Source organism: Stigmatopora argus, chromosome 15 (assembly GCF_051989625.1).
Source record: "Stigmatopora argus isolate UIUO_Sarg chromosome 15, RoL_Sarg_1.0, whole genome shotgun sequence".
NCBI classification, from domain to species: Eukaryota; Metazoa; Chordata; class Actinopteri; order Syngnathiformes; family Syngnathidae; genus Stigmatopora; species Stigmatopora argus.
In genome coordinates, this window is record NC_135401.1 from 6,356,065 (window position 1) to 6,369,610 (window position 13,546).

General features: G+C 40.9%; 1 protein-coding gene across 1 annotated transcript; it reads left to right on the forward strand.

Annotated features, from left to right (window-relative positions):
* Positions 1-2,988: 2,988 nt before the first annotated feature.
* bmp4 (bone morphogenetic protein 4) lies at positions 2,989-12,476 on the forward strand. The gene is made up of 4 exons (XM_077621586.1): positions 2,989-3,350; positions 8,159-8,281; positions 8,682-9,049; positions 11,341-12,476. The coding sequence occupies exons 3-4, from the start codon at positions 8,689-8,691 to the stop codon at positions 12,189-12,191; spliced, it is 1,212 nt and encodes a 403-aa protein (XP_077477712.1). The 5' UTR covers positions 2,989-3,350; positions 8,159-8,281; positions 8,682-8,688; the 3' UTR covers positions 12,192-12,476.
* Positions 12,477-13,546: the final 1,070 nt, after the last annotated feature.

Below are 13,546 nucleotides of genomic sequence, written 5' to 3' on the forward strand. Positions count from 1 at the left end.
CTTCCAGCCGTATGAGTTTACATGCCAATTCCATTACAGGGATTAAAATAGTTTGTCCAATCTGTCCTTAAACTTTTCTGTCCATTTTTTTTTCCACCGTCCTCTCTTATCCTGGCCACCATAGCCAAGACAATGTTCCCAATGGTAAGTAAATCTTCAATGTGACATTTTTCTGGCGTGCCTTTGGAGGTGAAAGGGTAAAAAGGTAAAAGGTGCCTTAGGGGTGAACGGACTTTTGGCGCAAAATCACACAATTCTAACCATACATTCACTTATCTACTGTATCTGAATTTACATAGCATTTTCTTGTCGAGTTTTTTTTTATCTGAATGTAAGACAGTATATCACCAGCATGAATTTTGCTGAAGGCAAGCTGCAACAGTTCCCCATGAAACATGCCAGCATTTACTTATCAGTTCATAACAAATAGCTCCATCACTTTTATGTGACATCAGAGATTTTACATCTCATGCGCCGAAAGTTGCCTCCATGCTTTTCTTTGACGCATCTGAGGTGACATCACATCTGATTCATCCCATTAAAGCATCAGCGGCGCCCACTGCTTTGTGTTACAATAACAAGGTTTGATTACGTCTCATTGTTTGCTCGTACATGTCAGAGATGTGTTAATTTGCCTTCCCTTCAGTCAAAACATTTCGACCCAAACGTTTATAACTGTCTCTCATTCCTGACAGCGTCCAGAGAGTGTTGGATTATTTCACAATTTTCATCTGCTTTTAATTTCGCTTTCAAAGTAAAATCATGCGGGGAGCGTGGCGTAAGACAAATGGGAAGGTAGGTGCTCATGGCTGAATGTGAAGACTGTGGACGCTGAAGTTAAATGAATTTTTCATGCGATAAAAAGGATGCAAAAAAATAATTGGATTGGATTGGATAACTTTATTCGTCCCGTATTCGGGAAATATCCTTGTGGCAGTAGCAAGAGGATGATTAGACAGAACAACAAAGCAAAACCACAAAGTACAAAGCAAATCAAAGTAAATGGGATCATGTAACCATTATATATGACAAATAATATTTTTAGAATTAAAGTTAGCCCTGGGGGTATGTTCTCAAGAAATGCTCTGTTTACACGGTGCTCGGTTACTATCATTTCTCATCATATCATCAATTTCCAAAGAGAAATTGTTCCACTGGGCAGTTATTTTTGCCTATTGGTTTAATTTACTGCAGTTGAAAAGTTGGTACTAAAAATAATATGCTACTACAGGATCAGCTCGAATCTTGTGACAAATCTGGGTCATATTTGTCCTCAATAAAATACAACATTTGTGCTTTTGAAGAAAATTTGAATGGATTATTGGCGTTATCCACCATTTCAAGGGAAAAAATATGATTTAAAGTATGAGTGCAATTAACATATGAATTAAACTTGTATTTCAAGGCACCAAAGTCTCTAAAAAAACAAAAACAACTCCTTTTTACTTTATTTCTTGTAATTAACTAGCAAGGGGATCAACATCGAGGTGAAAAAGGGGAAAAATTCCCACCTTTCAGGCTGGCTGAGATATGAAAAACGACATGAAAATGAGCCAGAGGGTACTGCCTGTACGCTTACTTTTTTTTTTGACCCAGCGCACTTCCAAGCCTTAATGGCTCGTCCATCAACATGGTCCTGCTCAGGAGTGCTTATTCAAACCCGACAAGTGGAGCCAACAGCTGTAAATAATCTGCGACTTTCACACATCATCTTTCTGTTGTGATAGTTTGGCACACGTCAGGCTCGCATTTGGGAATGGAGAAAGTATATTTCTCTGGCCGACCACGTCTTGTAAATCACAGAGCGTTCAGACTACACGGACATTCGGAATATGGAAGATTACGAGAACGTGCTCATAAATAACCAGTAGATGGACGGATTGGTTGCTGGACAGACAAGTGGACGTCAAATGATTGCCTCGTAAAAACTCAGGCGGTGGTTTTTATTTCAGAAGAATGGGGTACTTTTCTTAGTTTATCAAGCAACGGGTGAACTGACAGGTTGGATGGATTAAAAGATTTTTGGATAGATTTATTTATCAGTGGATAAACGACGTTGAATTGGATTGTAGATTGTTGAAGTATTTCTGAAGGATGGATGAAAAGATTAGCTGATTTCTTCGGAGACATGAATGGAAAGAGATTAGGAAGGGCTAACGGTTGGATGGCTGGATAGACACATTTTTGAATGAATTGTAGTCACCAAATTGTGAATTTAAAATAATCTCGGATTGATAGGTGGAACAAAGTTCTAAATATATCATTGATGGATCAATTGTTGGTTGCATAAAATATTGTAGTGGTGGAGGGAAAGACAGTTTTTATAATCGATTGGTTGTTTGAAATATTGAATTGTTGGAGGGGAGGGCTTATACACTATTGACATGATTTTTGGATGTGATGGACATGTGATGAACAACAGTTGTAAATTGAGGGAAAACAGAGGATTAGATGACTGAAAGGTGGATAGTCTGGACAAATGAATGGACAGATTGTTGGATGTAAGAGTTATTTATGGATGGGTGGATGGCTGCCATTAATTGTCAAATGGATGACTAGGTAGACAATTGGGGGGTCTGCATATGAAAAGATGGATGAACATATTCAGCGTTGTCCATTGACAACTAAAATTAAAATGTGTCTTTTGCCCTTTTTTTAGTCATGACTGCATATGAGCGCAAAAGACACATTTTAATATAAGACACTTCACCATTTAAGATAACAGCTGGGCTCATTACACACAACAAAAACTAGAGGTTTTCCATGCGCATTTCACAGCATAATAAGCAAAAACATGACGGTGAGTATTATTCAAGGTGTTTGGGACAGATGAAGTTGAGGGTGAGGGACGCGCACGGAGGAGGGAGTAAGCGAGCGTGGAAGGAGGAGGAGGTAGAGGAGGAAGAGGAGGAGGAGCAGGGTTGGCTTGGGTCGACTTGGCTTGGCTTGGGTTGGGCATGGCTGCTTGAAATTGGGCGGACACATAAAAAGTGCACGGGGCCTCGGATGCTGTCTCATTTCGAACACGTCCGTCCGTCCCTCCCGTCAACCACCGCCTCGTTCCTTCTGTCTTGCCTTCCGACACGCACCCATCCGCCCCTCCATCTATCCATCCATCTATCCATCCTTCCATCCATCCATCCACCCATCGGCCCTCCCACAGCCGAGAAGCAGCGCCGGCTGAGCCGATCGGAGCCCCCATCGCTGGGAGACAGGCACCTCGAAAGGGATTTAATGAGCAACGAAGGCGTCCGATTTCCCATTTGAAACTTGTGAACTTTTCCTGGACTTTATTGGCGCAACCCGTCCATCTTGATACTTGCTCGATCGAACCTGGACCACTACTGATGGTGAGTCTCGCTCGTACGCTCAACATGTTCATTTGGTGCGTTTTCGTTTTCGACTATCGCTGTAAACCTTCAGTTTAATTAAAGAGTTGGATTTACAAAATGAATATGACGGACAACACGGGACTGCGGTGTTAATTTGCCGTGTTAAACGATGAACTAACCCTTTAACGGCAATTTTTGGTACACGATAAAAACAAAACAAAAATTTAACCCCATAAAAGCATGGCATTTGAACTTCACATTTTGGGTCATGTGATAACCACAAATGTGAGCGCGAGATCTCAATTATTCGTTAATTATATATTTAATCAAATGTTAATAACTAATAAAAGTCAAAGGAATAGGATGGTTATGGCCTCAAAAATATTTTTGACATAGAATTTAACTCATTGCCTGCCAGTGAAAACATCAGACGTCCATTTCATTTAAACTGGGAGGACTGGTTGTGAATGCTCATGCTTCAATGCAACTGATGGCAATTGATCCATTTTGACTGGGAGGACTGGCAGTGATCATTCACTAAGAACCTCCCCCAGTGAAAATGGATTGGACGCCTGGCGCCGTCAATGGCAGCTGAGGTATTAAATGAGTGCTCTGAACAGGGTTAATAATTCATTTCAGGCATGGATTTATAAGTCAATGACAACGTCATCAATTGTTCACATAAGTTGTGCACGTTGCAAAGCCGTCGGGCAACATCTGCTGTTTGTGAGCAACACATGAGTGTTGTTAAATTCGAAACTCTTAAGTCCAAAAGTGTGGATGCATTTAAGAATCTTGTGGCTTGCGCGTGTGTGTAAAATGTCTCCATTGAGCAAAGGACAAACATGCATGCGTATATGATGACGTGTAAGCAAGTTCCAGCAACACTAGCGTGGGTTAAACATGCATTTAGTTATATAACAGTGGGAAAAATCAATGTCTTTTTGTTGGCTTTAGATCCTTTTTTAAAGGAGTATTTGTTTTGTTTTTTCTTTCTTCCAGTGCATCCATATTTTTTTTATTTTACAATTTTGGTAAATCATTTTTATGTGTGTTATTAAAGAATATTTCTAATAAAATACCCTGTCTGAATCGTAGAGTTTGGACCCTAAACAAGTTTTTCTTTTTTTGCAATTTTTACTATTATTATCACTTGCCATTGTTGCTTGCAGCTTTAATTATTGGCCCTGCAGTCCTGCTATGCAATTAAATTATTATGTGGTAGATTATATGACTGGGCAACCGGGATCATAGAATAAAACCTTTTTTTTTTTTTTAAATGAAACATTTTGTACAGTTCTCTCACAGGACTCATTAAAAATGTCTGAGAGAGCCAAATCGAGTCCATTATTTCCCACAATGGTTATCAGATAAAATCTGAATATAAATAGTGAAAAAAATGAATTTGCTCATATGTTTATAACCAACAACATCAAAGAAAACCATGCATGCCTTTTCTGCCGACTTTGATGTTTCCTTTTGACGTCATTTTGCCTTTGATGCAAGTCGTCCTGAAGTAAAATAACCACGACAAAACATGCTGTTCGCCACATTCGTGTCCCCCTTTAACCAGCCTCTCCCCCTGTGACTGCAAACCTAATAAGCAAAATGATAAAAATCTGAACCTAGCAATTGCTGTTTGCCATCGCAACCCATCCCCACTAGTCAAATTCCTCAAGAAACAAATTATCTCCGCTTCCTAGCTGCTGCCCGCTCTCGAGTTAGCCATCGCAAAATGTCCGCCACGGGACCTCGTGTGTCGACGTCATAGCAATGATAATACTACCAATACGATGAAAAATAATCCTAAAATGGCAAGAAACCCTGCACCTCAAAGCTATCCATCATCACTTTGTTACTATCTAGTTAGGGTTGCTATGTTTTTGATTCCTGTAATGATGGAGAGGCCCCGTCTCTCTCTATCTGTACAATGAACGCTTGTTGTCACTGATATGCACACACACACACACGTTATTCCCCTGTACATACACACACGTCCCCGTTCGTAATAGAGCTGATCATGTTCCGAACCGTCCCCGCTTGCTCTGTTCTCACAAACATGCAATGCACTGCATGTACGTAGATGAAGTGCCAAAACACCATCAGCATTTGGTGCGATGACTAAGTGAGCTGAGGGTCAATAGTGGGTTAAAAATGTCAAAAAATTCAAGCTTCCTTGACTTGACATTCTAATCAAACATATAAGTGTACTTGTATGTTATATTTGTTTTACGCATTTGACTGAATAGAAATTTCGTTTGTCCTAAGACAACACAACACATCTATAATGAAAAACAGCACTGTATTGTATAAAGTTTTCATGAAGAGAAAGCCACAACAACTGCACACTTGAACTGTGTTCTTTATAAGAGGTGTGGCCTAATGGGTGATGTAAGCAACATTTCTGATTAGTATCTGGTAGCTCCAGGACATATGTTTTGGTTTAATATGTCTTCTTGTATTTGTATGTTTGAATCCGAAATATTGGCCCGCATCACAAAGCCAAGAAAATCCAACAGGTGAGAGCGCGGTTTTGGGAAAACATGCTAGTTGAATTCCCCAAGAGTCTAGAATATTACTGTACGTTCCAGATTTGCAATGAGTAGGATGATCAATTATCCGACCATTAAAAAGTTCAGTGACTTGTGTGAATTAGCTCCAACTTTGCTGGCATTAAAACCATGATTTGAACAATTCAATAAGTGAAAAGACTCGTCCAGGCAAATAAAATAATTGGTTAACAAATGAATCATTTGAAAAGGATTCCATTAATTAGGTGTGCGTACTCTCTCAAATGCTATGAAGTATGAGATGTGATGTCACAATTCTGCAAGTTTCTTCCTTTGCAATTATGATCCAATTTCTGTCATTGAGAAATTGTAAACGCCAGAGGCAATTTTTCTTTGTGTTTGAACTAAACGGAAAATAACAGTCTAGACATGCTTTTGATAGCAAATCAAGTAAACTTTTTAATTCCTCTAATCTATGGACTGTAAACCAAATCCACCAAATTATATATGAAAACTATCTCTTCATCTTCAAGCCGCTCTTGGAAATAAAGGCACAGGTGTCCACATTGTACTATGGGATGGTTCACCAAAATAAATCCAATCCAGAGAGAGAGATATATGAACTGCTTATCCTCAGGAGGGGTGCTGGAGCTATCCCAGCTAACTATGGGACAGGCTCCATGCAGAGAGCACCCTAAATTGGTGGCACACCAATCGCAGGGCACAAAGAGAATGATAACCATTCACACTTACACTCATAGTTAGGGGGAATTTAAGGTGTTCAACCTACAGCCTACCCTGCATGTTTTTAGGATGTGGGAGGAAACCAGAGTACCTGGAGAAAACCCACACAAGCCTAGGGAAAACATGCAAACTCCATACTTCAAACCCTCGACCCCAGAACTGCGACACCAATGCGCTAACCACTCTGTCGCCCTGTCGGCTTCTACATTTATACTCATACACACACAATTCATCCTTTACTGATTCCATTATTTATAAATCTCTAACAATATATAGGTATCTTATTTGCATCAGATCGGTATTGGCAAAACATATCGGATCAGAAGTTTCAAAATAAATATCACAAGCCGCACAGGACAATCATAAGAAATGTTCAAATTCAAGGAAAAAGTAGTGAGTTATTGACTGAATATTTCAGTAGTTTTGAGTTTTGTATCTGGACAGCACAATGTTTTACGTTACAAAATGAAATGCAGTCAAACCCTGGTTCACACAAACACATTTCTATGATTGTATTTGGCGTCAGTATCTAAAATGATGACCAAACACCAACGTCACTCTTGAGTGTAACCTTAATAAACACTTTTACGATTGTGATTCAACACTGCGGTGTATTTAACGATCACCTAAAAAAATAATAAAAAGAAACACACCCAGCGCTGCTTTTCTTCCCCGTGCCAGACGGCGTAATGTGTAATAAATCAAACCTAACCTTACGAAATAGTTTCACACGTGTTGCTTCACTTAACAAGTCTATTAATACCACAGCGGATTGGTTTTCAAGTTTCTCTCGGAGAAGTCTACTCCTAGAAGTCACATGCTTTTGATGCCTTTTTTCCCCCCTGAAATGTGGAAATACAAGAACTATTTCACTGCCATTGATGGTGATAGATGTCCAATCCATTCTAAGTGGATGGACAAAATGGCAGCCAATGAGCTTGAATGAAATAAAACCTAACTTTACTGATAGGGGTCATGTACGTAGTGGGGCTGTTGTTACTGGAACAGGAAGCTGCCAGCAACTTTTTACAAACATGATGGTTTTATCTCTGCATTACACGGTCAGATGGCTCGATTTGGCAATATTTCTTCTACAGCAGAAACAGGCCAACTATTCACATTTGATGTATATTTTATAACAAGCTGTGTAATTATGAGTACAGAGTTTTTAGGGGGGGCTTCTAGTTAAGATGTCATTGTTTTGACATTTAAATGTTTTTTTGTTTTGGGAATTTGCATAGGGGAAATGTGCAATTGCATAGGCAACTATTTTCTGTACTTTTCATGAGTATTTTTGGAACATTTAGATGGTTATGTTTAGTTTTTTAGTTTCACAAGGAGACAACTCGTGTTTGGTGCTTATTTTCAAATTAGTAGCTATTCATCTTATTCAACAGGAACCTAGCAATAGTTTCCCAAACTTTCATTAACTTTCCATGGCGACTTTTGAAAGGGAAACGATTTCCTTCTTCCTATCTTTCCATTTTCACACACATGGTCATTTAAAGAAAATGGAGCCTTTAAATGTTTGCAATTAAGTTTCTAAGTGGTTTGTGTGCATTTGTCTTCCAGGAACAGGCTCATTCCTCCGTTCTCCTGCAGCCGCCCAACGCCACCTAACATTTCCTGGAAGAACGTGTCCGCCGCCTGCTCCCAACAAACATGGACTGTTTTCCCATGCTTTATTTTCTGTCTGTAAGTAGCTTGCGTCTTTGTTAATGTGTATAGTTTTAGCATTTTTTTAATGTACGCCTCTCCCAAAATACCTCATAACACAACTGTATGTATAGGAGACTCTTCTTTACTATAAACACATTTTCTTCTTCTTAATATTCATATTAAAAAATTGAAAGTCATTTTTTCCCTTTCATTGACGAAAAGAAATAAATGGGGGAAAATGGCCTGAGATCAGATTGAGCCAAAGCTTTCAAGTCTGTCACCAAACACCAAATGCAAGTGATCTAAGAGGGTCATCTTTACTGTAAACAAGCCAGACGGGATCATTATAAGCAATTAGCGGGTGGCTATGAAGTCTTTGTCTCTGGGCAGGTCAAACTCTAATTTCTATTCTGTCTGTAAACGTGTGCTCCGTCAGAGACATCATGATTCCTGGTAATCGAATGCTGATGGTCCTTTTCATATGCCAAGTCCTGCTGGGAGAGAGCAACCATGCCAGTCTAATACCTGAAGAAGGGAAAAAGAAAGTGCCGGGCCTGCAGGGTCGTTCGGACGCTCAGAGCCATGAACTGCTGCGGGACTTTGAGGCCACCCTGCTGCACATGTTCGGCCTCAAGAGGCGGCCCCGGCCCAGTCGCTCCACGGCCGTGCCGCGCTACCTGTTGGACCTGTATCGCTCGCAGTCCGGGGATGGAGAGGAGTTGGGGGCTGATGGTCAAATGGTCTTCGAGTACCCGGAAAGGTCGGCCAGCCGGGCCAACACTGTGAGGGGCTTCCATCATGAAGGTAAGGAAGGAAAAAAAAAAATGGAACATGTGCAGGAGGGAGTTGGGATTTCCTCAAAATTGGCAAACACTAAAGCTCATAAAGGGAGCAATATTTTTTTTTTATTTAAAAAAAGATTTGAAGATGACGGCTCCACCCGGCTCACTATAACCAAAGATTTCTTTTTAGATGTGGTCACCAAATGCTGAGCTAAGAAACCCTGAATTCTCAAGAGACTCTCTATACTTGAGTGGTCTGTTAATAGAGATTTAGTTCAATCCTTTTCACACTACTACAATCCCGTTTTTATGCATTTGCTGAAGGGGGTTCGTATTACCCAATACAAAGGAGCATTACTGGCTTTTTGGGTGCCAAAGTGTGGTTAAACAAATACAATGTTCTATTCCACAGTTCTATTCTCTGACGTCCAAAAGTGCCTCAAATTTGAGAGAGATTTAGCAAGATAGCAATCTTGGTATTAGTTTTTATTTCAAAACAAACAATGAAGATTTCGTTATCTTTAATATAGCATTTAGTCTGTGAAAACGAATCATATAATTGTAAACATTAACATGCATTTAGATGAGACAGTTTGTTATAGGTATGCATTCTGCCATTCATTTACATGTAAATGTGAATGTCACCAAATGTTGCCTGACGAGCTGTGAGATTCTGCTGGAAAAACTCTCATGAGCTTTAATAGACTAAAGGAGTTTGGTTAACAGCTTAAGCAAAAAGCATACCTTCATATTACCGACGTCTACGTCTAGCCACATCCTGTATGGAGCAACTCGGAAAACTGGACTGCGACTCTTTAGTTTATGTGGAGATGGGACCCAACGTGCAATTATCTTTAATGCTACTCTACCGAGTTCTAAATAAAGATGCCCACGGTTAAGAATGTGGGTGCCTGGGAGCAGAGAGATGGAAAAATCTGTCTCAGAGGCCCGTGCGACCTAAGGGGGACGGAACGCCGTTGTGGTGACCGAGGCTGGAGGTTTTCGATTAATGTTGAAGGAACTTGTGGTTGACTGATCTGTTGGTGGTAAACTGTGGTTGGAAAGCCTTAAACAAGTCGGATAAATCCGAATGGCTCGAGAAACGAATGAACCAAAGGGGAATCAAGTGTGCTGAACTCGGAAACCTTGGTTTTAAATTGAATTAAATCTGATTTTTTCTGATTGACTTACACACACACACACATGTATGAGATGGTTTGACAAGACTTTAAAGCTATGCCTGAGTTTCCCCTGAATTTAGTTTTCATTGAACAGCAATGAACGTCATCAACCTGCAATCATTTTACAGACTACACGCTTAGAATAAACTTCCACTGTACTTATCAGTGTAAAAGATAGTGATTTAAAGGTATGCTCTGATGACACCTAAAGCATAATAATGGACTTGTCATCAAAATGACTTTAACATCCCTAAGGCAACATGCTAATTCCAGCCTATTAACTATTTGTGATACTAAATAGAAAGGAAACAATCTGGTCTTTTTTGCGATTGCAAACGACAAAAAACAAGACACACTGCATGTAAGAAATGTTTCTACATCCCTATTAATCATTATTATTTAACGCTACTAATCCCGGTAATTTACGTAAGGGTCTAAATGATGTTAATCCTACGTTTTGACTTCTTTTGAGAGGGAGCGGTCACTTTCAGGTCTGTCTTTGTGCAATACAATTGACATTTCACTCCCTCCTTTATCCACCATCGCCGTGAACGCCCAACCTAGCTGACTTGAGTTGATAGAAATCAATAAATAAACTGATGAATATATTTTAGGTGGACAAACAGTGGTGCGGCGTTAGAAACACAGCGGCTTTTAATAATGAGAACCACCTGGGTATTAGGGTCTACGTGTGAAATAACAGGGGTGGATTGAGCAGGAAAATAGTAGACACAACATTCCTTTTCACGAGAAATTTTGGGTACAAGAGCGACATTGGTACTTAGGGCTGGGCGATGCGGACAAAAAAGGATCACAAATGTTCTTATGGTTTGATCCACATTGTTCTTACATTTTTTATGAGAATATTTTCTTGATTACTTTTTTTTACAGTTATGCATATGCCTGCAGATGTCGTTATGACTTGTCCATGACAAGAAATATTTTAAAGCAATGTTAATGTTTAATCTTCAAAAGTTTAACTAAGATTTTTGTCTGCGCCTGAAAGAAGTTTTCATTGTTTATTAACATTAAACTAGCAGGCAGGTACGAAAGACAAAATTTATGTTGCATTATAATGCAATCATTCAAGTCAATGTTGTTCATAATCATCGTTTATTTCATACCATTTCAGAGCACATGGAAAGAGTGCACGATTTGCATGACGGCGAGGCCCAGCCCTTGCGTTTCCTGTTCAACCTCAGCAGCATACCCGAGGATGAGCTGCTGTCCTCTGCCGAACTGCGCCTCTACCGGCAACAGATGACCCAAGCGGGCGACTCGGCGGACGACAAAGCGGGCCTTCAACGGATCAACGTGTACGAGGTTCTGAAGACCCCGCGGCCCGGTCAACTCATCACGCAGCTCCTGGACACGCGGCTTGTGCGGCACAACGCGTCGCGCTGGGAGAGCTTCGACGTCAGCCCCGCCGTGTTGCGCTGGACTCGCGAACGCCGCCCCAACTACGGGCTGGCCGTGGAAGTCCTGCACCTGGACGGGACGCGGCGACGCCGGGGCGAGCACGTCCGCGTCAGCCGCTCGCTCCACGGGGAGCCCGGCGAGGACTGGGAGCAGATGCGGCCGCTCTTGGTGACGTTCGGCAACGACGGCAAAGGTCACCCGTTGACCAAGCGGACCAAGCGCAGCCCCAAGCAGCGCGGGCGCAAACGCAACCGCAACTGCCGGCGCCACGCGCTCTACGTCGACTTTAGCGACGTGGGCTGGAACGACTGGATAGTGGCGCCCCCTGGGTATCAGGCTTACTACTGCCACGGGGAATGCCCCTTCCCGCTGGCAGACCACCTCAACTCCACCAACCACGCCATTGTCCAGACACTGGTGAACTCTGTGAACAACAACATTCCTAAGGCCTGCTGCGTGCCCACCGAGCTGAGCGCCATCTCAATGCTCTACCTGGACGAACATGACAAGGTGGTGCTGAAAAACTACCAGGAAATGGTAGTGGAGGGTTGCGGCTGTCGCTGAATAGCGACCAATCCCAGACTTCGAACTAAACGACTCTTTTCTAAAAAGTTTTTCGCTTGGACCCTTATTTATAACTTTTACATTGAGGTGTACTTTTGTCTCATACGTTTTTGTTTCCTTGATAATATGATCATATATTTTGACAAAATATATAAATATATATTTATATCGACATATAAAAAAAGAAATTGAGTCCTTATTTTAAACATGGAAAAAAAGCTGTACAACTTCATCATGTACATTAGATTGTATACAGTATGTTTTTTATTGATGAAAAAGTAAAGAAGCAAAAAGATACCAAAGGAGTTCATTTACTGCTAAAAATGTTCTATTTTGCCTGTCATTTGCTTTCTCCCCAAAACAACAAATCGCTAACAATCACATCGCTAGGAAAAGGTGGGAGAAAATATATATATTTATAAGTGTTTTGGGCCTCATATTGAGCACTACACTAGTTTTAACTCATCCAATCCACTTGATGGACAGTGAGGAACAGGCAGTGATCATTCGTATGGAACGTCTATCACCATCAATGGTAGCCAACAAGAAAAGAGATAAAATATATCCAGGTATGATTATATTTTAATTTCCCTGCAATTTCTTAGCCCCTTTTTAATGATTCCCATTTGAGTCCCCAAACAGTTTTTTTTCTCCTCCTCGTCTCAGCAATTGCTGCTCCAGTCGTTTAATTCCATTTGAAAGACTGTAGTAGGCATTTAGTTAGGTTGCCTATTGTTCTCCCATTTCACCTTAATGTCAATTAGACTAACATGTGCTGAGACACCCGCTAATCCAATTGCAAGCGGGCTGCGGGAGAGGGTGAGCCTATTGTCCCTCCCGCTGAAGAATCAAAAGGTTAGACGCTCTGTCTCCTGCCTTTGTCTCGTGCCGGCAACTGCTAAGACGCCTGTCTCCAACCTGTGCCCCCGCCACACAATGGGCCTCGACATCACTTATTTACAAGCCGACGGCTGGCCCAAATTATATGATAATGTTTGGAGAGAGCCGCTCCTTTGAACTGCTGCTGGGAAGAGGGGGGGTTAATGGAATCGAGGAGGGGGAGACACCACTGGCGGTTCTGTATTGTTTTGAAGAGGGTTTGTGCTCACACTGCACTTCGTTTTGATCACAATCTTAAACAAATTCAACACTCGATGGAAGGGATTCAAATTCAAAATTCCATGGCCGACGATAGTTATGATACAACACTGACGTCCTAATCCTTGTATTATTGCAATTAAAATATATGTCATCAGTGTATACTGTCCTATGATATTTAAACCTTTATATCGGTCCACATTTTGTACATTCTCTATGTATATAAATTCACAAAATGTGGACTCAAATATTAATTC

Excerpts from the sequence above, each read along its gene's own strand:
- bmp4 (XM_077621586.1), top strand. The coding sequence starts at position 8,689 with ATGATTCCTGGTAATCGAATGCTGATGGTCCTTTTCATATGCCAAGTC. Across the intron at positions 9,050-11,340 it reads GAGGGGCTTCCATCATGAAG|AGCACATGGAAAGAGTGCAC; the intron begins GTAAGGAAGGAA and ends ATACCATTTCAG.